The sequence below is a fragment of the Cheilinus undulatus genome, linkage group 20, assembly GCF_018320785.1.
Source record: "Cheilinus undulatus linkage group 20, ASM1832078v1, whole genome shotgun sequence".
NCBI lineage: Eukaryota > Metazoa > Chordata > Actinopteri > Labriformes > Labridae > Cheilinus > Cheilinus undulatus.
Window position 1 is genome coordinate 10,802,214 of NC_054884.1, and position 27,859 is coordinate 10,830,072.

At 38.0% G+C, this 27,859-nt stretch overlaps 1 protein-coding gene across 1 annotated transcript in view; it reads left to right on the plus strand.

Moving 5' to 3' along the window:
• Nucleotides 1–27,859, plus strand: part of antxr1c (ANTXR cell adhesion molecule 1c) — a 64,033-nt gene that overhangs the window by 18,659 nt on the left and 17,515 nt on the right. The window contains exons 2-14 of the mRNA XM_041816419.1: nt 3,149–3,220; nt 5,509–5,580; nt 6,949–7,030; nt 7,125–7,155; nt 7,256–7,329; nt 7,441–7,509; nt 9,036–9,116; nt 11,039–11,099; nt 12,959–13,057; nt 13,499–13,568; nt 22,975–23,053; nt 25,896–25,991; nt 26,228–26,266. Of these exons, the coding sequence (XP_041672353.1) occupies nt 3,149–3,220; nt 5,509–5,580; nt 6,949–7,030; nt 7,125–7,155; nt 7,256–7,329; nt 7,441–7,509; nt 9,036–9,116; nt 11,039–11,099; nt 12,959–13,057; nt 13,499–13,568; nt 22,975–23,053; nt 25,896–25,991; nt 26,228–26,266 (925 nt within the window). The remainder of the gene's footprint in view (nt 1–3,148; nt 3,221–5,508; nt 5,581–6,948; nt 7,031–7,124; nt 7,156–7,255; nt 7,330–7,440; nt 7,510–9,035; nt 9,117–11,038; nt 11,100–12,958; nt 13,058–13,498; nt 13,569–22,974; nt 23,054–25,895; nt 25,992–26,227; nt 26,267–27,859) is intronic.

Sequence of the window (27,859 nt, forward strand, 5' to 3'; positions counted from 1 at the left end):
AAAACCGACATTTAGAGCCTGTAACCAACGTAAATCTGCTGTGTCAATTATTTCAATTACTTTGCATTGTAATATCTGTCTCTACTAATGCACCACCCCCTTAAAAAAAAACAAACTACTGACTGTGTAGTCACGTGATGGGAATGTAGCCTGCTGGGAACCCAAGAGAAGAAGAAGAAGTCATGTGACCCCCCCCCAGTCTGTTACAACACAGATCTCCCTGTGCAATGTGAGCAGCAAAGTTATTTTCCACTTTTTATACAACAGTATAAAAATAATTTATTTTTAGCAAGGAATACAAGTTATTTTCTACTTTTTTTGGCCAATTTGACTTTTTCCCCAAAAAATTTCATATCAGCTGATGTTTTTTTTTAAATTGTTTAAATAAACCATAACCATAAATTGTTAATCTGTGCTTGTTCCTTTCAGTTAATTGTTTCAAAGTTATAAAATTTTTTACAGAAAAACAGAGTTGGAGGTTGGGGGTGGAATAATGGTTCATTAATCATAATTGTGGTAAAAAGTTGAATTGTGATTTTGATTTTTGCCATAATCGCCCAGCCCTAGGCACGAGACAAGATTAATTCCTGAAATGTTAACCATAAAACTTGCTGCCATAATGACACTCAAAAAGGCTTCATTTCAAATTAAATAATGTAGTAAAACAGTCACAGTCATAGGTTTGGATGTTAAAAAGGCAAAGAACATAATGTAAATGAAATCTGTTCAACAAGTTGAAGCCCGTGTAATTTCTGTGGATATGGATTGGCTCAACCTTCTGCCTTACACAGAGAAACCGCAGCACATTAGTCTGTCCAGTTCTTGTGTGTCTAATGCTGTTACATCAGTCAGTACATGAGTAACATTCAGTCAGCCTTGCATTTTATTCTAAGTAAGCTCTAGACTCTAAACAAGCCTCCAATTTAACCACAGTTGATTATCTCATTTCCCATGTGTGTCCTCATGTGTCATCTCTCTGGCCAACTCGTTAGCTAATTGTTGACCTGCTGACTGGTCACATTACCCTGGAAGCTCCCTCCTCTGATGCTGACACTTCAAAAACACTCACAGACAAGCACACACACTGTGTGCCCCAGAGGAAATGAAGGTAGCTCCACAGGGAGTTAAACCAGTTTTATAGACGTCCCCCTGGTGACACCAGGACCTCCATCCTCAGCCTTCAGGGTTTCATTCAGGATAGAGGACATGGCTTAGATGCACACATGCCGGGCCAGCGGGCTCTTTAATCTGATCTCAGTAGGTCACAATTACTTAACCCTTTTTTATGGTGCATGCATTGTTTCAAGTGATACATAAACAGAATTTAGATTATTCTACATAAAGTTTAAAGGGATATTTTGATGTATTTTTGAAGCTGGGTTGTATAAGGTACTTGGCAATATAAGTGGCATTATCTTCCTGAAATGTATACAAAATAAAAGACAGTGCTGCAGAAGGGTACAGTTTCTCCATGTAATTTTGCGAGTTTTAGGTAAAAATGAGACAAAAAACAATGTTAGCTGAAATGTAAACTATATTGAAATATTTTTAAGCATTTTATCCAGCCCCCCTCCCCCAGAAAGCACCTATGTTTGGCCCTATTTTGCGATGCAACTTTCAGTTGTGTCTTCTTCCACCTCAGCATATTGCTATCTCCTGATCAGCAGTCTGGGGCTGCATGCTTTGATAGAGACAACAATAGCAAAAACTAAACTAAAGCTAGTTATTTCAGCTCAGTTTTCCACTTGGACCGCTGACACATTGCAAAAATGTTCATTCAGCTCTTTTGGTCAGGGTCTGTTTACAATTTATCTTCAGAAAGTTGACCAAGGTCCGTAAAACGCTGGCGTTCAGTAAGGCAGGGAACTTCTCCCTTCTTATCCACACCAAACGGCTTGCAATTGCCACTCGATTCGAAACAGCTCTTATAAGGTTTGTTTTAGCTTAATTTGTTGTTGTTTCTGCCAAAGCTGCAGAACCAAACAGCTGATCAGGAGATAGCCATACACAAAGGTGGAAGAACACAGCCTAAAGTTGCATCATAAAGTAGTGCCAATCACAGAGGCTTTCTGGGTGAAAATTTAAATACTTAAAAATGTTTTGTTTCAGCATACATTTGAGCCAAAACTCTGTAATTATGTGGAGCAACTGGAACCGTCTATGTTGTATAGCCTAGCTTCCTTGCCAGCGTCCCCAGCATGCTCTCCTTAAGGGGCAATGCCCACTGGAGGTTAATGTGAATCCTTTACAAAGTACCCTATAATTTACTTCAAAAATATCAACATATACCTTTTATATCCAAGTTTAGCATACAACTATCTGTAGGCCTGTTGTTAGCTATTGATGAAAACTCTGGAACTGGAGCAGCAGTAGCTCAGTCCACTGAGACTAGAATTGGGAACCAGAGGGTCTGTGGGTCAAGTCCCAGTAAGTGGACCACAGCATGTGTCTGGTGGTTGGAGAGGTGCCAGTTCCAGCACTGAACCCTCGTCTGCAAGGGTGCTCTTTCATGTGCAGCCCCTCATTGACATCTCTCCATTGATGCATGACCGTAAGATCCTGTTAGTGTGTGTATTCATGGCATATGTGTGTGGATCATATTCAGTAAAAGACTGTGTTCCCTTTAGGATTAATAAAGTGCATCTCCTTTTTTAAATTGAAGCAGCATTCCTTCTGTTAAATAAAGAAGAATGCTTTTTGTTACAAGTTTGTTGCAGCTTGTAAAGTAACTTTAACAGCCTAAACATTTGTGTTTCACCAGGAACTGCTTGTTCTTTATGTTGTACAGCTAATGAGTTTACCCCCTGTTGTTTTTGGCTAACAAAGCTTTATTTTCCTTGTCAGACTTCTTCAGCATATGGACGTTAGTGTGTGGATGATAATAGCTTGAGTCTTGATGTTTTATTTTCTTGTTCTGTAGATTTAAATTCTACAGGAATTTAAGTATTTTCTCATCCTCTAACCAAGCCCGTGCTTTAATGCAAGCAGTATCATGAAAAAGTACCGAGCTGTGTATTTCATTTTCTACTATCATGTACTTAAAGAACACTTACAGCTGCTTTAATGCATTCTTGAATTTTGTCTCAGAAATGATGGCAACATTTCTAATGTAACTAATGTAATCTTAATGTTTCTCTTTTCCTTTTAGGTCTGGCAGTGTGAAAAACCACTGGGAGGAAATCTACTATTTTGTGGAGAATTTAGCAGAGAAATTCAAAAGGTAAGAGGTGCTTCAGAAACACATTTGAAACGAGTTTTAATGTATTTAATCATATAAAAAAGGTGGAAATGCAAAGGTAGATAAGATACTGTAACATTTGGGACCCTTTAGACACTAAATAGCCTTTTTGCTTCTGTACTCGACTTCCTGGAGACTTCCTTGGTTGTAGATCACTAAAGAGAAACACACACTTTAGGCAACAGTCACCCTGGTAAAGTAAAATAAAATATGTCCCTACAGCTACAGCTGACCATATGTTAAGTCGTTCAGCTTCTTGGCTGAGGTTTCTCTGTCCCTGCTGTAGCTGGGCTGATGTCTGGTGGCAGTATGGTTACTAGCACAGGCTAAAGTGTCCTTCTCTGTTTGAGCAGTCTGAAATTTTACTATCTTTTATTACGTAAAAGGAAGTCAAATGCTTGGGGATGTCTAAACAAGGTAGAAAAGAACAAAGGAAAACTGAATCAATAAGTTCTTTACCTTATATCATTTTTGTTAAATAAGTATGGATGATAAAAAAGCATGATCATATTGCAGTTATTTGAAATTTGAAGTTGATCCAAGCAATGCAGTTAATAAGTCTTCATTTGTATATCACCAACTCTGTACAAGGAATGCAGGTCTCGAGTTATATGATTTATACAGACCTTACAGTATTCCAACATGAGCCCAGCACTGAGCAACACTGAGCACAATTTCAGTGGCAATTAAAAACTTCCGTTTACCTGGCAGAAACCTTCAGCATAATCAGACTTATGTTGAACAGCTTAAGCTGTATTGGGTTGTAAAGGAATGTGAAAGTTAGAAACAGAGAAGCGAGAGAAAAGAGAAGGGGGTTCCAAAAGAGAGAAGGGAGGGATGCAGAATTAGAAAAGAGGAAGATATAGAAAGAGAGAGAACGGCAGGTGTAGAAAAAGGGAAGAGGGAGATGCAGAAAGAAAGACAACAAGCAGAGCAACAACAAAAAAATAAGATGAAAAAACTTAGCACAAAAAGTCAGCAAATTTGTGTTTGGTAGATTATTTCTTTGTTGTAACATTGCTTTTTGGTAATAAATCATATACTGCTGGAAAGCCTGTTTATTTTCCTTTTAAATGGTGCCACATATGTAAGGAATATGCATTTGTGGGATGAGCAGCAGAGCTGAGTATGTGGGTTGTGGCCATGAAAAATTTGCCAGATCTTCTCTGCCATCTTCTTTACAAATGTTGCACCATTCAAAAAGGAAAATAAACAGGCTTTCCAATGGTATTGCCAAGATGAACAAAGAACAAAGAAATGCTTTACCAAACACAATTTTTTACTTTTTGGCTAGATTTATATGGCTCTCCTGGCTATAAATCCATCTTAAATTTATTTTCTTGGAATGTCTGTAATGCACTGATGATGTGAAGCAATATCAGCAATAGCCATGTTTACATGTGTACTAACACCTTGTTTCTGACCGATGGTATGTTATGTTCAAATATAGTACATGCATCCTCTGTTGGCCAAATTCTTACCCATATTTTTATCTCTTTCGAGAAATGAGAGTGCAGAGAATGGCCTTCTGCTCACGGGTGTTTTTGTATAGTCTTCACTGTCTGAAGGCCACAACAACACCTGGAGCTTTGTGGTTCAGTCATAACAACAATCTTACTCTCTTTCCTTCTCTGTTTTTAACAAACATGAGGAAGTCTTCAGCAATGCAAATCTGCATGTACTTATCTCAAAAACAATTCCACACATTCTCCACAGACAGTGTTTGTTTACATGTATTTAATTCCTTTCTTAATATGAATTATCCCTTGTAAACAAAGATAACAAAGTTTCCCACATCTGTGTATCGTTGACATTGTTTCTGTGTCAACATTTGGGTCATTGTCACGCAAACACAGCTCAAACCCTGCATGCCAGCATAAATTTATGCATGTGTCCTCTTCTGTCTTGGTGTTGGGCTGCTTTCAAGATGAAAATTTACTAACAGCCTTTTGTAGTTAGCTGAAAGAATGGGAAATAGTTTATCCACAATAGGATACTTAATGTTTAATAAATTGTGTTCACACAAATTCTGGCATCAGACTGAAGCTCATGATGGACTGGCAGCTGTTTGACTTTCCTGAGTAAAACAACATGTCCCAGTATTAATTTAACTTAAACTGACAACATTTTTGTACTGATATATGTTGTGTATAATTCTCTGGCAGGGTATTGGTCCATCTGTGGAGGTTTCATTGCTGCAAACTGTTGAAAGAAAACTGGCCGACAATATGCACTGCTGAATGACAGTTGATTTTGTTGTTTTCCTCTAGTCCAATGCTGAGGATGTCCTTCATAACATTCTCCTCCAGAGCGTCCACCATCATGAAACTGACAGAAAACAGGTAAAATGTTTTCACTGGCAATGCATGTTGATTAGAATAACTGAATAACATAGACTCAAAATGGTAGGTTGCCTAATAAATACTCATAAAGCGCTTTTCTAGCAAGGAAATCTCTAACACAGAAAACAATTAGTCATAAAGTAACTTTAGTCAACTGAACAGAGAGACCTTTTCAGCTCTGTTCTTTGACAAACCTTACTTTTATTTAGTCTAACTTTTATCCATGAGAGAAACAGCCCACTGTTGACCGGTAATAGACTGTATTAAACATGGACATAGTCTCAGATGCCATTGGTTTCTGAGACAGTGTTATGGCATACTCCCATTAGGTCCTGTTGACCCCTACTGTGCTGAACCACACTTGTCTTCTCTTTTAAGTCTTGGTCAGATACACTCTTTAACACTCCATTATTGCTTGAAATAATTTCTGATTGATCACTAGTGAAACAAACTGGACTTTTGGTCTTAAGCCTGTAGATCCTAAATGCTGCTATATATAAAAAAAAAATCTTAAACCAAAGTATCATGTTGCCATAATTATTCAGATCCTTTACAAAAACCCTTCAAATTTAGCCTGGATTCCTCCCATTTCTCTAGATCTTTGCTGAGATGTTTGTACACCTTGATTGGAGTCCTCCTGTGCTAACATTAATTATAGTAAGAAGGGCCTTAGTAAGGGAGGTGACCAATAACCCGATGGTCACTCTGAGCTCAACACATCCTGTGTGAAGATGGGACAAAGTTCCAGAAGGAGGACCATCACTGCAGCCCTCCACTGATTTGGGCTAATTTGTACATCACTTTGTCACGATGGGGTACTGAGTGTAGATTAATGAGATTTTTTTTTTTTTTTTTTTTTTTTTTTTTTTACTGTAGCATCAGGCTGCAACATAACAAAATTGAAAAAAAGTGAAAGGGGTCTGAATTCCTTTTGTATGCATTGAAAGTATGCATACCTATATGCATACCCTTAATGAAAAAGTTTAGGCCAATAAATTATTTTTGCAGCAATGCTGTAAACATGTTTATTTTAGCTGTCAAAATAGACATTATAGTGAGGATGTCGAAGGGACTTTTGCAGCCAGCTTTAAGTGGACATTTAAGAAACTTCTGTCTTCTAGACTTGATTTTTCAACAACACAGGTTTCTACCTGCCTGTAATCTAGTTTAAAAGTTTCTGCTTCTAATCGAGTTGTCTTCAGTCTGCATTACTTGCGAAATTTTAAGCAAAACATCTATGTAAAGAGAAGCTATTAAGTTATCGACACACCAGTGCAAAAGGTGAGATAGATTGTTTCCACAATGGCCAATGGTGGTGATAAACTATGTAACTCTGCCACATCAACTCTGATGTTTCCCTTTCTGCAGAGTGGACATTAAAAAGGGGCTGAATGCCCTGAAAAGAGAGGTTCCAGGTGGAGACACATTCATGCACCTTGGATTGCATAGGGTGAGCATTAACCTTTTTATTCTAACCATGTATTACATTCAGAGTGATAATTATTTTTTCTGACAATCCCTTAAAAATGTCATGTCATTTAAAGGCAAATGAGCAGATAAACCAGGAAAACTTTGGTAAGCATCAAATAACCTCATCTGAATAAAGAAGTCTTACTTCATGCTAGAGATGCATTGTGTCAAGGTTAAAGTATGTCTGTGCTTTTTTTTTTTCCAGGCACAGCCAGCGTGATTATTGCACTGACAGATGGAGAGCTGCAGGAACATCAACTCATTACTGCACAGCAAGAGGTAGACTAAACCTGCTGCACATTTAACTGAAATAATATGGCTAGTAAATACCTTGCTTGTTCTTGTGCAGGTTTTTAGAAATAACTCATTTGGTTCCTCTTCTTCCAACAGGCAGAGAGAGCTAGGTCTCTTGGAGCAATTGTGTACTGTGTTGGTGTGAAAGATTTCAATGAGACACAGGTAACAAGCATGGAAGTTCTCTAAACTTCAGTTATATTCGGGTTATACATACCTGTTGTATTTGCTGTGAATGCCTCATAAGATATGAATCCAGATTTGACTAGATCTCCTGAGTGCTTTTACCTCCATATTTTTTCAGGGACCTCTGTGCAGTTTATGTAATGAGTGATTTAACATTTCCTGTTATTTAATCAGAGAGATTTCTCCCTCTGAATTGCATGCAGGGCCAACACTGGAGAAAAGTCTGTAACATGAATCATACAAGACAGTTGGCTTTAACATGCTGATGGGGAGGATGAATCAGGGTTTGCTTTAAAGATTGAGAGCTCAGCGTTTTCCTCTGGTGATGACTGAACTTAAAAACAAGGATGAAGTCCTCAGAGCTTAGATAAAGCTTCACTTGACTGATTGTAAATGGGTCATTACCTAACTGTGGATTAAATGAGATCATTGCTGTGGACACTGTTCCTGCTTTTACAGTGCATTTGTGTATGTACTTTTAAAATAATTGTGACATACAATGTATTTGTTTACATTGTCTGAAACCCTGCCACACCAGTAAATTTAAGGCAAATTTTGGCTTGTCACACTTAAATCAGCAACTTAGTTTGATCTTCTGTTGAGGGTGTTATTATTTGGATTTTTAATATGTACCTATTCAATAAATTCAGCCTTGGTGATGTCACTTCCTCTGCAGCCCCTCCTTCCATATGGAGCCCCCCAGAGCTCCACACTAGGCCCATTTTTCTTTCAGTAAGCTCTAATGTCTTAGAGACATTCAAGATGGCTTCAAACTTTCTGAAGCTCAAGGAAGGTAAGACAGAGGTCATTCTTTTGGACCCAATGGAGGCTGTAACAGCCCCAGTATGAATCTGTCTGGTTTTGAGCCCTTTTAAAAAGCCTTTGCAAAAAGAAATTGGGTGATAATGGACAGAGATTTTAAAATGGATCTGCAGCTTAATGCAGCTGTGAAAGCTAGAGCCAGACTCGGCTGAATTATTGCAGTTCACTTCATTTTGTTGCCAGCCAAGCCTCTCTTAAATGTTCACAGCTTGTTCAGAATGCTGCAGCTCATCTTTAAACTGGTAAACAAAAATATGACCACATAACCCCCATTTTAGCCTTTCTTCATGGGCTTCCTCAGATTTGGGATTGGTTTTAAAATCTACAAATTCCTGAACAGGCTGGCTTCTTCCTCTCTTTCTGACCCTTTAAAACCTCATAGTATATCACGGACGCTGAGATCCATCAATCATTTGCTTAAAAACACACTTTTATTCCCTGTCTTTTGGCGCTGCTTGAGAATTGATTTTATATCCTTTCTGTTTTCACTGATCCTTTTATGTCCTTCTGTTTTCAGATTGGTCCTTTGTTTTACTGTGTTTTTAATTTTTGCTGCAAAGCACTTTATTTAACTTTTTATTGTTTTTTAATTTGCTTTATAAATAAATTTGAATTGGATTGAAATAGAATGGGTATTTTTCCTTTTTTTTCTTACACATCTGTCTCTGCCTTTCTCCCTCTAGCTGGCCACCATTGCAGACACCATCGAACACGTGTTTCCTGTGTTGGGCGGCTTCCATGCCTTAAGAGGAGTCATTGATTCGGTATACAAACTTTCTCTGGGCAGTAGGAATTTCTGTAGCACAAGGTCACAAACATGCAGCCAAAAAGTCTGCATACATTGCATATACTGCCAGGCTGTTTTGCATTAAAGCAAAAACAATATTCATATTTATTTAGTGACAGCAATGACTTTAGAGAAATAACAGAAATACACAGAAAACAGATTTAAAAATGTATTTTAGAAGTAACTTCTAATGACGTTTGTAATCACCCTCATAATCCAGTTATTACACTGGTTTTCATAGTGCAGGAAAAAGAGTAGAGATTAGTGCCTATCAACAGCATATTTATAGTTTTTCAGCACTAAATGTTTTTAATACACATTAGGTAAAATGTAAGTTATACTGCACACCTGGTGACGAAACACAGTCACATCTTTAAGAGCACAGTGTAGATAAATTTGATCTGGACATAACAGTAACTTTACAGCCATTGTGCTTACATTTTTGTGACAGAAAAACAATGAAAGCAAGAGAAGAGCAAAAGGAAGAAAGACCCAGGTCTCTGATAGAAGAGAAATGTGTCTTGTTCCTATAAAATACTACTCTTGAAGACACTCAAAACATAGATGTTGACAGTTGTATTTTTACCCTTTGAGGGTCATGAAGTAACAGAAAGTAATTTGATGGAATTAGCCTGCGTCATCAGTCTACACAAAGAAGATTCCACATTGCCATCCATAAAGAGGGTCATGTCAAATATAATACCGGTGTCTGATAGCATTTGCAGTAGTATATGTAGTGTCTGCTACAAATGAGATATCACTGTGGAAAATGCAATGTTTAACGTTCAATAAAATGAATACTAGGCGTGCAATAATGGCATTACAAGCTTTCTAAGCTTTCCATGAACAGAGTGTGCGCTTCAAAACTTTTCTGAAGGGAATTTATTGATAGGAGTATTCATTGAGCACATTTTTCCAGTAGTTAAAATGTTTTGCCAACAAACAGGGGCAAGACTGAGCAAAGTAGATTGTGTGATGTCAAATGTGAAAGGAGGATTGCTACATTATAGTTGCAGCAGCAGTACTTCTTATGTTTTACATTGTTGATACAGTCATTAAATTATTATCAGAGAGTTGTATGGCTGTATGCTCAAATCTTGTGTAACTGTGTTTTATGTCCTTGCTGCTGACTAGATAGTCCATCAGTACTTCATACAACAAAAAAACATCAGACAAATCTCAGTACTTAATGTCATGAACATAACTACAAGCACACAATTGTAGGCATCAAGAGATGTATATGCCCTGATTTTTTAAGTACACATGCTGGTTTCTTTTCAAGGTTTACATAGATGCTTGTCCACTGTAACTTTAGCTGTTTTGTTGGACAGTTGACCCACTGAACTGACAGCGAGTGCAGTTCAGGAAAACTCAGCCCACTGCTAAGGCTTTGCTTGTCACTGTAAGACAGCTGGTCTTCTGTTGTCAAACAATTAAAACCTTTACAGAAGGCATCCATGTAGTTCATCACTTTCTGATGTGATATGGCAGCAAGCTGCTGCTAGCTAAAATTGCTGTCACCTATTGGGCTCTGCCAACAAAAGCCATCATCACAATGTAAAAACACAAATATGGTCCATAGGCATGGTATGCACTCACAAAGCCTTCTTATAAAGTAGCTACTAATGCCATTGGACCACCTTCCAAGCAGGTCTGGTGAAATATGCCAGCATATTAACTGATGGGGCATTCTTTTAAATATGCTTTAAAAGAAGAGAAAAGTTCTCAAATGCAAGTTAAAGATTATACCAGAGAATTAAGGACATAACTTCATGCTTCTGAGTTTTTGGATTCTCTTCTTTTTGCATTTGACTCCCTTTCCAGAAATGTTTTCATGCATGCAGTTCACTTAAGGTGAAAAAAATAAGTTCTGTCTTTTCTCTGTGTTTCTCGCTCCAGATCATCAAGAAATCCTGTATTGAAATATTGGCAGCTGAGCCCTCCAGTGTGTGTGCAGGAGGTGGGAAACTAAACACATACACTCACACATAATCACACATAGGCTGAAGTGGGTGTCCCCTGAGTCATCCAACAGGACCTGCCACCCATTAATTCTTCAGCTGTGTTAATTTCATTACTGAGTGCCCAGTTTCCCCTTCTTGAATTCAGTAATGACAATCCCAGAATGAAAAATGACCTTCTATGGGCATCCAGGTCACCTACAGGAAATCTACTGGGACGAGGTAGAGGAGCGGGAATGATATTTTAGGGCGTCATTAAAGAGATTGACTGAGAGAGATTGGCAGTGGTAAGATTGGCTGCTGCTGAAATATCAAGTTGACTAGTGTCCTGCCAAGAGAAAGATTATTACAGTTATAGCAGCATTAAATGGACATTAAAAGACAAAATGAACAGATAAAAGCAGGGCTTGATTGAATAGTTTTTGGCAAAAGCAGAAGGAACTTTTACAGCTCTCCACATCTGCTTTTGCCTTTTATTAAGCAGTAAATTACTTTCACTCTTCAGGAGGAAAAATATTTCACTTGAAACCTAATATAAGTCTCCTGTCTTCTGCTAGAGTCAGAATGTGGGATTCAGTCCTGATGGGTCAGTCTCATCTTCATAAATTAACAGCTTAGTATTTTCACTGATTTACAGGCTGCATTTTAACTATTGAAGTTGGTGGCCAGCTCTTCCCATGAGATAGAGGAGCTGAATGACTTTTATTTTGTTTATTCAGATTTCTAGGCCATATTTCAAGTAAATTAGATCTCATAAATTAAATTCATAATAACTAAAAGCCTAGAGTAGTTAAATACAAGCCTCATAAACAAAGTCTATTGTTTTTTTTTAGGGGTGTGAATCCCCTGTTTCATAACAATGCAATATCAATATTTTGGACAACAATATGTCATATTGTTGTGATTGTGGCAGATTTTGTTGTAATGGAAAATATGATATTTTCCATTAGAACAAAATCTGCCACAATATGATTTCAGTGATTCAATATAGGAGCTTTCGATCAATATCTGGCGATTTTTAAGCAAAATTTCACACAGTAAAAGAAAAAGTAGTTTTGGCAATTTAATTACTGAAAGGTTTCTGTATTTAAAGCACTCTTAAGCACCAGTATGTACTTTGTCTGCAACCTTTCATAATCATGATCAAAATGTTTGGCCTGTTTTCCCATTTTAACATTTGAGCCACGTCTAGTTCTGAGTTTATTATTGTATTATAAATCTACAAGAGATGTAGTGTTTCAATGTGTTTATCAAAGGGGGTGTGCTGCAGTGGACTTTTTTCTCTGTGTTTATCTGTAGAGTCTGTATCAGACACCACTCACAATACTTCAACTAAAACGAGATTGTGAATGATCTCACACAGTGGTTGTATACGGATATAAATGCAGAGGTACGTAGTTGGCAAAATAAGGCGAGAGGCTTGCACTGGTATAGTCTCTGTCTGAAGTATGTCCGCACAAGAGTGGATCTCCTTTTTCTGTCAGCGGCACACTTAAAGCATCTGCTGCTGTTGAGAACACTGCTGGTGGGCAGAAACTGTCAACAGGTGTGCAGGGGGAATTTCAAAATAAAAGCGTAGGTTGAAGGGGACAGTGAAAATCGTATTTTGACTTTCTATCTGTCTACTTGGGTAATTGATTAACCAACTGATTTATCACTATACATCGATGGATAGTTACACCCCTAGAATTTTGTGTGAATGGTACTAATCATCATGTTATATATTGTGTTTTTTATATTGATTAAAAATAAACATACAACCAAATGAAAGACAGTTCTAATGACATGTAATCTAGCTGTGCAGTTAGTGCAAACAGTCTTTCAGTTGTAAAAATGTTGGTGTTTTTTGTATAACCAGAGTCTTTCCAAGTGGTGGTGAGAGGAAACGGATTTCTCCATGCCAGGAACATCAACCAGGTGCTCTGCAGCTTCAAAATCAATGACACCATCACAATTAGTGAGTACACTGAACACAATGTGTCCATCTTTTCAATGCAGGCCAAGTTTTCTGAAATAAGGTTTTATTTAGTCCCTGTTATTTATGTCTCTGTCTCATTTTTAGTGAATAAATATGTGGATTGCAATGTAAAGGAATGTTGTGTGTTTTCAGTGTAAATAATCTTTTAGAATAAATTTCCTTGTATATCTTTGTCATTTTAGGACAAGGAGATGATTAAATGCAGAGGAAGAAATATGAGATTAGATTATAAAGTTTTGACTTCAGCCCAGGAATATCTGTATAATATTGGCATTTTATATCGTGCAGAAATAAAACTGAAGCTCTTTCACTGAAAAAAAAAAATACCTATTTTATTGAGTGTCTTGTTTAAATTGCCACAGACATAAATCACCATTATGAGGAAGGTAGATTTATCAGAATGTCCCTTTTTCCTCCTAGACGAGAAGCCAGCTGGAGTAGAAAACACATTCTTACTGTGTCCAGCTCCTGTCATCGATGAAGTTGGGAAGTAAGTAGCTCTCTCTATGATTTGGTGATGAAATTACATGAGGAATACTCCAAGGGCAGCAGTTATGTTTCACATCCTGGTACCCACATGCACCTCTACTTATGTTCTTTTCCTGGAGAAGCACAAGCATGCATACATGCATGTAGAGGCCATGAGAAGCCTGCCATACATTAGCTTCTTTATGATCCCTATCGGAGGCCACATTCTTCTTTCCTAGATCCCAGCACGGCTTAGCAAAATATAAGGGGCTCTAACGCTGTGCCAGCACATGCAGTGGTACACCCTTTATGCATTTGTCCTACTTCTGTCCTGAATTAGAACAGAGCAGTGAAAACAAGTGGAAAAAGTGGGTTTGACATTTATAGATGCAAAAAGGCCAAGCCTAGAAACTCAGAAACCTACTGGGACTCATCCGATTGTTTGCAACTCTTTTGGTTTAAAATCTGATGACAAAAGAGAGAATTGATGATTTTTTTATTCATATATTTACTTATTTTGTTTTAATTTTTATTGATTTGTTTATCTTAAAGTAGGTTAGAAAAGTAGGCCAGATGTTCTGAAGATTTGTACTTGTTCAAGTTTTATGATTTAACATTGGATTAAGTAGCTAAGTATGTTAAAATTATGAGTGAAAATTCATTTTGTTTTTTTTACATCCAGCTGTTTGGATGCAGTGTTTTTAATATCATTTAGCCTGAAGAGGTTGCTCTGAACATACGCGTATCTGCCAACAGCAAATGAAAGACAAAGGAAGGGACTAGCTGTCAGACATTGTGAAATATTATGTAGTTAGAGTAGGGACCTAATTATGGGATTTGTCAGGTACTTTGAAACACATTTGTAAATGCAGGTGTTGCCTCAGATCTGCAGTGTGTGTTTCTAAACAATATTAAGCTACCATATTATGGTAGACACTCAAAAAGAGGATGCTTTTTTTGCATTTATTAATGCAATAAACAAACCAGACCAATGCGGATTCCAGAGAATCTGAGCATCTAAAATTCAAGATCATGTTTTGTCCACTTTCATATGAAATTTCCGTTCAGTATCTGTTGTGAGCAAACTCTAATGAAATTGTTTGTAAGTAGCAAGTCGACCAGCACACCTCTATAGTAGAAGATCTTATTATATTACAATGTATTTCCTAGTTTAGGATTGAGTTGAATGTACCAGATGTAAAATTACATGGGTTGTGGGATCTTGATCAGAACAACAACAGCCTGATGAAAACAGATCAGCTCTGCTCAGCTCCACCCATCTCTGCTGTCTACTTATTATTATGACTTGAGGACTCTGTTCAATAAAAATAGAACCAGATTATGTGTATTTTTCTTAACAGACAAGTGATGTTTTTTTTTCCAGTTATAAATTTCTCATAATGAGGGAGAAATGCACTGAAACGTGTACTACCATGTTCACGCTGGGAGCAGAAGTGCTCTGGCGTTGTTTCAAGCAGAAGTGCACTTTAAAATGAATTTGTCCCCCATTATGAGAAATTTATGAATGAAAACAAAACATTTTTTCTATTTGGTGCCATTTTATTGAACAGAGCTCAAATAAAGAGTTCGATAAAATGGTTTTGCCCACAGTGGTGGGCAATGAAGTTGCAACCAGTGGTAGCCTCCATAATAAGACATGTCAGTTACAAGGGATCAAGTGATTATCCCTCTGACCTATTATTGAGACTGATACTTGGCTGATTGGCTGATTGACGGTATCTGCATTTTATTTTATCCATAATCAATTAAAGTTAACTAATTAAAAAAGTGTGCTACTTTGGTTCCATTGAAAGTGTGTCTTACCTTCTGGCTTTTTTTTTGACTCTCTACAGTCTCATCAACTGTTTTGTTTACAGCACAATCTGACTGGCTAGATGTCATATGAGTACTAGCCAATTGCCTAACAGTGAGCGTATGACATCACTTCCTGTTTCCGTGCTGCTACTGTGTTGCTCCTTGCCATTTCTCGTGCTGATTTCATTTTGTATGTCATATTTAGTGCATACTGGTTTCAAACATTGGTTATCAACCTCATGAACTACTAATAATCTGTATCTGTTTTGGCCCTATAAAAAACAATATCAGGCAACCCCTATCAGTTACAGTTATAAAAATTAAGCATTTCTCTGGCTTTAGAAAAATTTTTGAAATATTAATAAGATACCGTAAGACCCCAATTTAAAAAATGCATAACATGGGAATGTTCTCTAAATTCATACAGATGTTTTAGGGCAAAAATGACGTATAATGTATCTTTAATTAACACTCACAGTAGAAATGAAGCTTATTTCAGCCTCCTCAGTGTTCTCTGGCTGACTGAGGGAGAAGAGGGAGGTGACAGATGAGAACACAAAGACATCTGAGGTTATTTTGTTCAAACATTCACTTTCTGGCCATGGCCAGGGTCACTCTGTATAATCTGTATTCTGTCTGTATAAGCTGTGTTCTCTTTTTAGAGCCACCCTAGGCTCCAAAATCAACAATCCACAAACCTCTCTAACCGAAGTCTTTATGAGGAGAAAAGTACAACAGGCCACAGAGCAGAAGGTTTTAAACTTTAAACTGCATGAAGACAAAAGCAGAAGCAGGAGACAATTTTAACACACTGTCTTCACCTTGAACTGTAAGTGTGTCAGTGAGGATGTAACATTAAAACTGTGGAACTGATTCCTTTATTGCTGCTTAAGTATAAATCTTATTTAGATTAAGTATTTTCTCTGGCATTGGGTTGGAAAGAAAGAGAATAAGAGTTCAGCTACAGTGGGGAAAGATTTAAACAACCTGGATGGATAACTCTTAAGTTTTAATCAATGCTTTGACAGAAGGGTCGTAAAGTGAGGGTACATGCTGTCCTGCTTCCTATTTTAAACTTGCCTTTATATTAGGTCAACTCTGCCTTTGTATATTTGTTCTGCCCAAACTTTCCACAACCTCCTGACTCCCCCATGTCTCACTTATCTTTTTACCCTCCCCTTTCTCCATCTCTGCCTTGACTTTCAGTGCCACGGTGGCTCTTTTCCCCCCACTGTTTTGCCTTCCTGGTTGTTTTCCAGACCCTCACCACCATCTCTGTCTGCATGTCTTTTCACTTTCTCTCCCAAATCTGCCTTTTATTTGTCTCCGTAATACACAAACTCCATCTTTCATCCCCTGTCAGTCTTGCCACTTCTGTCAACAGCCTCCTTGTCCAGTTGCAATTGATCAAAGCTGTGTAGCAGCCAGCCTGGTCTTTCAAGTGTGTGGCCACGTGTTTGTATGCCGCTTGATTCTCAGCAGGGTGGAAAAACCTTCAGACAGAAGGTGCTGAAGCTGTTCTGTTCATGCCCAGATGTATCAAGTTGGGTTTTTTCCTGATTAGCAGCTGTTCATTTCCTTTGGTAGCTTGTGTAACATTTTCTGGAAACATTACTCTTTTACCTCAAAACACAACCCTCATGATTGCTGCAGATTATTCAGGTCTGTTTTCTGAGAGGACTCAGTCCATTTTTCTATCTAGACATGACATCATGTAGCCTGTGATTGGCCCGTTATATAGAGGAATAAGTAACACAGGTTATGTCACACTTCCTTTTTAAGCATTTTACTGTAGGGTTCCTTTTGAAGGCAGACTGACCAACACTACCTTGTGAGCTGCAGACAAACAGTGTCCAGTTTAAGTGTGAGTGTTCATGCTTAGACTGCCTGTCCATCTGGTTTATTTCCTTGTTTAACAGCTGTCAGACTGGGTGCTCTACAACCCACATTTCCTCCCCCATCCTCAAATCAACACTCTGGTTATCTATCCTCTTCATACTGTTTTCCTAAGTGACACTTAACTTTCTGTTTTTCATCACTGAAATTCAGCTTATCGAATTCAGTTGATGATTGTGAGTTCTATCCAACAGAACAGAGAGAGATATTATATGGTGAGAGATAAATAAACAGGGCCTTTGGTGGGAAAAGTAGAATAAAAACTCTCCTCACTGATTTCTAGTCCCATTATACAGGCCGTTAATGCAAACCTAGATCATGTTTCTCTAGTAATCCATGGATTCAGAGCTTCTCTGACAAAAAATCCCAGTTCTACATCCCATATTATCCCAGTAATATTATTTTATATAAAGCTTGATTTCACAGGCATTAACCTGAATGGTCTTGGACATGTTTTCCAAGTTAAACCCAGTTCAGACCAAAGATTCGCAAGGTAACAAGACACTTTTAGAACAATGCTGCCCATGATTGCAGTTGTCTGAACTGTTGCTGCTCAAATCAGGCCGTCTGATGATGTTGCCTGCAATTCAGGTCGGCAAATCACAAACAGCTGGTTTTAGAAATTGGATGCAGATAAATTGGAAACTGATGTCTCATTTTGAAAGGCTATAAATAAATATAAACAAATATTATTTCAAAGTAGAATATTTCAGATAAAATCATGCAGTGAATTTTGGAAATAATTACATCTACTGTTTTTTTTTTACTTTCCACATGGAAACTTCAGCCTGATAAATACTCCTGTCCCCTCCATCAGGTGTGCATGCAAGTAGACTTCTCCAGGATACACATAGACACATGGCCATCGCTAGGTCACTTTCAGGGCCCTTGCCAAAGAATGCTTTCAGTTTTTAGATTTGTCAAAAGAGATTTTAGGCTAGTTTTATGCTTTTGTTTATCCATTTGATTTTAAGCACATTTGACCAGATTCAACATCAGTCTGCATGCTGGTTCATGATCTATCAGTGCATCCTTACAGCTCTGCTGTGTCCTGAGCTAGCAAGTTTAATATGTGATCGAATGATGTGTGCATAAAGTGATAGGTAAATGCTAGTTTTCCAAGAAGTGATAGGATAAGTGTTTGAGCTGAGGCTGAGGTTGATAGTTGTAAACATTTTAACAGGATTTTGCAAATAAAAAGCAGCTTTGCATAGAGACTTTTGTCTAGCTTAATACTAGCACAGAGTCTGTTAATGTGAGCACTGCTAACATCTCAAAGAAAGCTTGATTTGCATATTACAATAATAAATACCAACTGCATTTTCTCGACCATGACAATAAATGCAGAAACTACGATGTTTTAAATTATTAGTTATAATAGTTATTAGTTATAGTTAGTTACACAGCTTAAATACTAAAAATGTAAAGTTGATGTTTCAGTTAATTTAGTTTGTAAAAGGCAGTTTTCCTCTGGCAATGAAATAGGCCGTGTTAAACTTTAATATCAGTTCAGCCTCTTCAGCACATTGGTTAGCAGCCTCTTCTAAATGCAACTGGGAGTGGAGTTGCACTTTCATTACACAGGTCACAGCACATTTTATGTTTCAGACTAGCATTGTGTTTGCTCAAAGTGTCATGTTTTAATTGTGTAGTGCCAGTATTATCAGCAAATTTCGTGTTCCCCGCATGTTGTGGGTATCAACAGCAGAATTTGCAGTTCATTAATTTCATCTCCCTGAAATACCTCAGCCAGGTGAGCTCGTGTAGCCACTCATCCCGAAAACAGAATTTCCTGCCTTTTATCACCATGACCGTTTCCTAACAAAACGAGTTGGACTGATTATCAAGATTTGTCTCTTCTGGCACACTAGTTTTAGTGGGGAGAAAGTAAGCACCGATAGTCCTCTTCGCCATTGTTCATTGTTGACAAGAGTTATGTGAAACCTGTAGATTCACACGATAACCCCAAGACTTGCCTCTTTTCACACATTAACCAATCACAGTGGTCATTCCCCCCCCCAATTCTCACACACATTGGCCCACCTTCTTCTTCTTTGGTGTTCATCTCGTCGGTTGGCAAACCAGCTCATTTGTGCATTTTTGCCAACAACTGGGCTGAAGAGTGGAGCTGAAGTTTGTCAGCAACAAAAAAAATTTAATAATAATTTAAAAAATTGGCAAATTTAATGGTCGCACATGCACGAGTAGATGAAAAATTTAATCGCCTAGTCTCAAATTTTAGGGGCAAAATGCGACCATTTAGGGGCAGTCTGGAGCCCTGCAAATATTATCTTACAATTCCAACAAAAGTGCAGATAATTGTTACCAATGTAACTGGGACATAAATCATATCGGGAGAGTCTTTAAAAAGTTCTGAAGTATTAAATAGATATTCTGTATATACCCTGATCCAACCTGGCAATCTGTCAGAGAAAGACTAGATGTTGGACATAGTAAAAATAGACTCCAAAGCCCAGATCTTTAAAGGTGATAAGAGCTGGCTAAACTGGGATGAACCACACAGGTCATCTGTGCTGACACAGGACATCTGTCTTTACAGAGCATCTTAGCTTAGCCATTGCCTTCAATGTTTCTAGTTACGCCTCATGTCATTGTCATATGATAATGATATCATCTACATGTTGGGCATATATCTGTGTTGATGTCCCTCAGCCAGGGAGACATCCACTAGGCTATCACCTGTGTATTCATCTTTCTATCCCACTAAATCCAACATTAATCTTTGATGTCTTGGATCATTCATTATGTCTCCTTCAGTCACCATGGTAACCTAGACAAGTGTTCACAAGTTATACTTTGACTGGCAAAGCCTTTTTGTGTTCATTGTAGATTCTTTGCAGATGACATTATGCAGCAGCAGCTAACACCCCTTTGGGGTCAAGAAGTGATTTCTTCATTAAGAAACGCCACCAAAAAGGCCAAAAAAGTGTGAAAATATAAACATTCTTAATCCTTTAGCTACTTTTGTGTCCAAAAAGTAGTAAGATATTCAGGCAAAAAACAAAAAAGTTAAGAAAAAAAGTCACAGAGAAATGGCAACAGGCAGGAATTTAAAAAGCCTCTGTCTAAAGCCTGAACAAGCCACTCGTGCATGTTCCACTTCCATAAAGGGATTTGGTTCAGTGCAGTTTTGCCCTGGTTTAGCCCATTTAACTCTGATCTCAGCTGATAGAAGTCGCACCAACCTCTAGCCATGCTCGTTGTTGAGGGAAATCAGGCCCGGATCATTTGGCTCAACTCAGTAGATGGTTGTTCGACTGCCAAATGGCTCTGCATTTGGTAACAGTTTGGCTTTTTAAATGTGGAACTAATAATAACAAAGGATGGAGGAAATGAAACTGGCACTAAAACAGGCACTAGCTACTGCGGCTTACATAAAAGAGCTGATTCATAGCACAGGCTCTTTTGTGAATGGCACATCATTGCTCGGCCTCTTACCCACTAGGTTTATTCAGTTGATAGTGTGTGAACTAATGGGCTTTTAGGATATACTAGCTTGTCTTGTTGTGAATCTTTTGTCTGAACTGCTACTCAGAAGACAAAGGTCATCCTAGTAGATGCTCACATTCCTCTGCATGCAGAGCTTACATGTATGTCTACAGGAAGGAGGTTCTTTTAAATTGTGGAAGGCCAAATTTAACAGATAGCTGAGAATTAGTGCTGGGCAGTTAATTGAGTTTTAATTTCAATTACTGAACAATCACTTTGTATATGCCATTTTGCTTGGAGAGCTATAGAAAATAAGAAAAAGGCAGTTGCTGGTTACAAAAAAGGCATGAGGATCTCAGTCCTATTGAACTTGGTTTTAAGGAGTCAGCCATGGAGCAATGCAAAATAGCTTGCAGAATTTAACACACAATTGTGGCTGAGTTATGTTCCTTCCAAGTACCATGTAAGCCAACATTCATCCACCATTAATGCTCATCAGAGATTCTTATCTGTATCAGTCCACCACTCAACAAAGCTCATACATGTTTGCAATAATTGGATGACATTTGGGTTTTTTTCTACAGTGCTCAACTGTTTTAGAAAATCACTTTAAAGGACTGGTCTTGTGGCCTATTTTAAAAACAGCTCTTGTCTTCAGTGTGTCAAATCCTCCTGGGGCTGAGTGACAGAGACAGGGTAAGGAGGTCAGAAACTTTGGGAGACATAATAACACATTATTGGTTTTGGCTTGAAAGAGCAACCATTTACAGATCAGCAAACTCAAGAACAATATTTACATTCACTGTGGTTTCCTGGGATGTTTTGCTGCTATTGTATTTATGGCTTTTATATTAAGCTCTGTTTGCTTTTCTTACAGAGATGCATAATCCAGCCATTTATGGTTAAACTGTGCTTTGTATGGCTATATCTACTCAAACCCAAGTGAATGACACACAGAGATACATCCAAAACATTAGGCAAAACACCTCCTCTGAAGCTTTTTTGTCCTGTTTCAGCCTCTTAGTCCACATCTCTTTTGTCTGCAAGGTTAGCATGTTGTTGATGAACTTCACCCATTAACTGCTCCCTCCCTCCTCTCCTCTCCCTTAAAAGCAGACAAAACAGCTATCTGGGTCAGGTTTATCAGTCTAATGGCCTGCTTTCATCTTCCAGACCTCACTCAGAAGGTCATGGGCCTTCACCTAACAAGAGCTTGAGGGACTTTGTTCCAAATTATTCCTTGCATTAACATGTTTTGAAGACCTGAATGAGAACTGGCTCCAAGGAGGCCATTGGAGGTCACATGAAATTCTCAGAATTGTTTTTCCACACTCCTAGGTAGGAAGGGATTTGGACCATCAAGAAAGTGTCTTTAGTTCCAAAAAACCTTCAAGGCTAAGAGCTCCTGAGAGTTCTGTCATGAATGACTGGCAAAAACTTGCTTTGATAAAGTTTTTAGGAGAGAACACAGGGTTTTGATTAATTGAATTTTGTAGAATGATGTAGAACTCATCAGCACAGATAGCACTGGTTCGAAAAAGGAGCACACGGCAAAGATTGTTCTCATTCCTGAGAGTGCTGTTCGTACTGTGTCATGTCTTGGAAAAATACACAATCTGCCCAGAATTATAAAAACAAATATCCAACCAGCAGGTCAGGTTTTTTTTTCGTTTCCATTTCAAGTTAATTTATCCTAACTTGACCTCCGTGCTGCTGTGCAGAGTAACAAGATCTGGTTTTTCTCCCTCTCCCTCTCCCTCATTTTAACTGCAATTGAAAACTTTTGCATTTGGTTCATTTAAGTTCAAATTGCTTAATAAAAACTAAAAACAGGGCTTATAAATAGAAGTCACATGTAGCTAATTTCTAAGTAGGTATCCATTTTGGCAGCTACTGTAGCCAAAAAGTAAACACCAAATTCAGTTATTTTGGATGAAAAAACTAAATGTGAGCATTAGTCCAGACATCTTTTTTTCGTAGCTTGGAGATCTCCTCCAGCTCATTCTCCCTTGTGTTTTGCGGTTGTTGCCTGTTGGTTCACATTACATATTCACTTCTAACAAGCCTACTCACAGTCAGCAGGCGGTTCAGTGATGTTATTTGGTGTGAACTAAAGTTCAGATGACATCATTCTGGTTAGACAAACTGCTTCAGGAGGAAATGCTTCAGACTAATGGAAAACTCCAAATCTGCTGACTGACGACTTTAATGTTTCATCCCAATATCTTCTTACCTTTTGTGTTTGTATGTCTGTCATTCTATTTTAGGGTGATTTATCTCCAGGTGAGCATGAACGATGGCCTTTCCTTCATCAGCAGCAACGTGCACATCACAACTACAGAATGTGTAAGTGACACCCCTTGCTCATGTTATTGACCTGCAACAGAGCCACTTATCCTCCTGAGATTTGAGCTTTTCATTCATTTTTAGTTTCTTCCATTTATTTGGGATCAGTAGGAAATGATGAGTTTTTAGAGTGTCCCAAAAAGTACCCCAAAATTTCCTCAAACTTTCCCCAACTGTTGGAGAGAAACTTCATCACAAAGCCCAAGTATTCTTTTAAATACCCAAAAAATTCCATGTAAATTCCTGAAAATTTTCAAGGAAACTTGAAAATTTCAAAACAAATTTCACCAAAAAATGTATTTTAAAATTCTTTGAAATAGACAAAAAAATCCCCCCACATTCAAACAAATTCTTTAATATTTGCAAGGACACCCCACCCTAAAAATTCAAATTAAATTCAACAATATTTACAAATCAATTTCCCAAATTTCCATGAAAATGCAAGAAATTTTTCAAACAATATCCCCAAACATTCAAATAATTCTCCCAAAATCCCATAAAAATGCCCCAAAAATTATAAACACATTTGCTCCAAAAACTTCCAAATAAATTCTAAAAAAAATTTGCAAAAAAATGTATTATAAATTCCTGAAAATTTTCAAGGAAATTCTACAAAACTCCAAAGCAAATCTCCCTAAATTTTGTTACCAAATTCCCCCAAAAATTCCATTAAATGCAAAAAAAATCCCAATGAACATTCAGACATATTCACTGAAATGTCCATGAAAATTCTTGAACATTTCAATGGACAGTTCCTTCCCCAAATTCAAATCAATTATCCCCAGATTTCAAAGACTTTTCCCACATGTATATAAAAAAAGGATTAAAATTTCCAAACAGATTCCCCCAAATTTTGAAACGATTTTCCCAAATTCCCATGAAAATGCCATTAATTCGCAAACATATGCTCAAAATGTCCATGAAAATATTTGACAATTTCATATCAAAATCTTCAAACATTTCAAGCAATATATTTTAAACTTCAATGGCGCTTCTGGACAATTATCTCAAAAATTCTAACAGTAGAAACTTTACTATGTTTTACCAATGCCAAAATGTCACACCCTCATATGTATGTGCAGGGATTTGGGAGGTTTTTATCTATACAGTCGGCTGTCAAGTCTAAGTTTTTGTACTCTTTATAATAGAAACTGTTTGATGGGTGAAATTAATTAAAGTGTATCTCCAACGTATTTTTGAAGACACAGATTTGAATGCAATAACAGTAAAAACCTGAGTAGATGGTACCTTTTATTTTACACGCTGACAATGAACACTGTTTGTGTTAGAAGTGAGAATTTGCAAGCCTCTTTGCTGAAAAACTAAAACAGTAGATTCTCATGAGCTCTATATGGTTTGTAGTCAACTAAAAGAGGTTTTCTATTCATTCTTGTGCTGCATATGGTTCCTTCCCTCAAGCTTCTACTTTATCCAGCCCTGTCACCAGCGCACTTTTCCTAGAAGTCTGTTGTTTTCTTCTCTGCAGTCAGTTCCACCGCTCTCTTTTATCTTCCCTTTTTCAATTTTGTTATTTTCCCCCTTTTTGGGAGTAGAACCACAGGAGTTTATGTTCACAATCCACCCCAAAAAAGATCCTCTGAACCCCTAAGGGTGGAAGGAGACAAGAGGTGAAAGAAGCAGGTTCATGACCCTGCGGCTGATGGCTCAATCTCAGCATTTTGAAAATCATCCTGCTGGAGCTGCTGTTGTATCTCCCAGGTGTGTAAATGTATATTACTGTGTCAGTGTGAAGCAGGGTGGAGAGTCATTCCCTAAAACCGAGATTAAACAACACACAATTTAAAATAATTTAAAGCAATTTAGCAAAATAAAACACGTATGTTGGACTGAAGCCACAGCGGACTCCCACCCAGCTGAAGAAAAACATGCTCTTTGAAGCTGTTCTGCCTCAGTCCATGTGACTTCATAGCCATGGTAACACTGTGGATTCAAATGGCTGTGTTGTGGTCCATGATATACAGAGCTCAATTAGACACACCATTGCAATTAGCTGGCACTAAACTAAACCATATAGGCTGAAGTCACCTCAGGATAAAGGAGGCATGTTGAGATTGGAAGGCCTAGAGGTATTTACATCATGCAGACTATCAAACCACTGTAACCCCTCCCCAAAATACTCCAAAAGTAGCTCTTTAGGTAGTTTTACCCTATAAGATGCACATAGAGCATGAGAAGCCGCTCATATTTATGGGTGATAAAATGCAGATGTAGCCGCTGTTGGTACTTTGTTTGCTTATACAAGAATCTTGCTTGTTAGCTGGTTAAAGTTAAACACAAATGTTGCTGGTTAGTAAATATCTAAGAAAGAGTCACCCTGGACCCCACTGCTGAGATCGAATAAATCTCCCCCTTGTCTTTGCAGCAAGATAGATAGGGGAAAGTCTGGCCACATGTGATCCTCATCTGTGGTCTATAATGGGAACCATGTTTGCCTCATGGACGACTGCCTAGATTAAAGTGGGCAAAGCAACTGATAGACTCATTCAAGAGTTACCAATTACACATGACACCAACCTCTGTCATCGAGAAAAACAAAACATGAATATTTATTGTGACAGAACAAAGACAATAAGTTTCTCAGAAATCTAGAATAAAAGTATAATCATGATTTTATTGCTTCCTTTGCTGTCATTTTTGCTTCCTTTCTTTTTCTGAGATTAGCTCTGTTCTCTCAGTACCATCTGTCCTTCTGTGACTTTCATCACTGCTGCTTTGGAGACAGCATTGAAAATATAGCGTATACTTTTAAAGTCTAAATCCTTGTCCTAGTACATTAATAATGTCTGTGTGGCAGTGATTCACTTTCTTGTCTTCTCTGTAGTTTGATGGCACCATCCTCCTGATCACCCTGCTGGTGTTGTTCTTGCTGCTGGCTCTGCTCTTCATGTGGTGGTTCTGGCCTCTCTGCTGCACTGTGGTAAGAAACTCAGACTACATGCAGGAAGTGGGCAATTTCAAAAAGCAACACTTGAATTACAATTATTCAGGGTTCAAGCGGGTTTGTCTGAACTCCAAAGAGCCAGTAAGCACCTAATAGGTCTTAACACAAGAAAAACACTGGAGCCCTTGAAAGGTCCTCTGAGACATAAAGCGCTGATATGATGTATGTGTTTTTGAAAACATAATAATTTTGAATCTTATAATTTTCTACAGGTGATCAAAGAGCCACCTCCTCCACCTCCTCCTGAGCCTGTGAGTAAAAACATATATAGCTTTGAATCTGAAGGAATCTGCCTCATATTTGTGGTATATCACACTGGAATAAACACAAAAAACTCAGTAAATTCTGGAAGTGTTGTACAGCTGATAAATTAAAGTCAGTAAAGACTGCTGCTCACGGTGCTGAAAAGTCCCCCTTTCCCAGTCATCAGCAGGCCTGCATTCACAGTGTATCAGCCCCAAACGGACCTGAGCACAGATATGTCATTATGTGATATTATGGCACACACAGTTTACAAGAAGTGTGGTCTCACAGAGTCAGAACAATAGAGAAATAAACAGACTACATGACAATAACTATTTTGATCAAATATAACTCCCTACTCTCTTTTTTATTCTCAATAATCTATGCTCAGTACCTTGTCATGACAAAGTGGAGACATAATTTTGGAAATTTTTGTAGTATCATAATCATACAGACCATTTGCAAAAAAGCTTGAAATTTAGCTCAGGTTCTATTTATCTTTGCTGAGATTTTTCTACACCTTGATTGGAGTCCACCTGTGGTAAATCAAATCGATTCGACATGATTTGGAAAGGTACACACCTCTCTATAGATACAGGGTCTCTAGAGCTCACTCAGGGTCATCATTGGGTTCTTGCTCACCCATACTAGTTTCCTTTCCTGATTGCTCAATTTCGCCAGACAACCAGATCTTGGAAGAGTCCTGGTTGTGCCAGATTTCCTCCATTTCAGAATTATGGAGGCCATTGTGCTTTTGGTAACCTTCAGTGCAACAGAATTTTTTGTATCCTTCCCCAGAAACAATCCTGTCTCTGAGCTCAGCAGGCAGTTCCTTTGACCATGTGGCTTGGTTTTTGTTCTGATATGCATTGTCAGCTGTGAGGTTTCCTGTAAAGAGGTGTGTGCCTTTCCGAATCATGTCCAACAAACTTAATTTACCACAGGTGGACTCCAATCAAGGTTTAGAAATATATCAGCAAAATTGAGAGAAATCGTAGACACCTGGGCTGAACTTCAAGGGTTTTGCAGAGTGTCCGAATACTTGTGTCAATGTGATATGTCAGTTTTTTAATTTTTAAAACATTTGCCAAAAAAATTTAAAATTCTGTTGTCATTTTGTCATGATGGGGCACTGAGTGAGGATGAGGATAAAGATGTTCTTTTTTCAACGGAAGCATCAGGCTGAAACATAGCAAATTATTAAAAAAGGAAGGGGGTCTGAATACTTTCTGAATGCACTGTATGTTGCGCAGCCATACTTGTGCACATGCCTGAGCAACTGCAACATGCTAAAGCTCATGTTTTCTATTTGTGTCATGGCAAAGGAAGTGTACTCTGTATGGGTGCATTATGGAGCACTTACTGGTCAAACAAGACTGAGGAGCTCAATTGAGCTTGGGCACATTATGGATTGCATAATGTTAGTGGGTTCTAGCATTGACTGGAAGTTCTTGAAACAGAAAAATCAAAATGCCTAATATTGAAGCAATAACCTACATTTTGTAAAAATAATAACTCAAAAGGCAATAAACTCATGAACACAGCTTTTTTTCTTTTGATACAGAAAAGTTCTCGAAGACTTGCATTTGCAACTGTATATC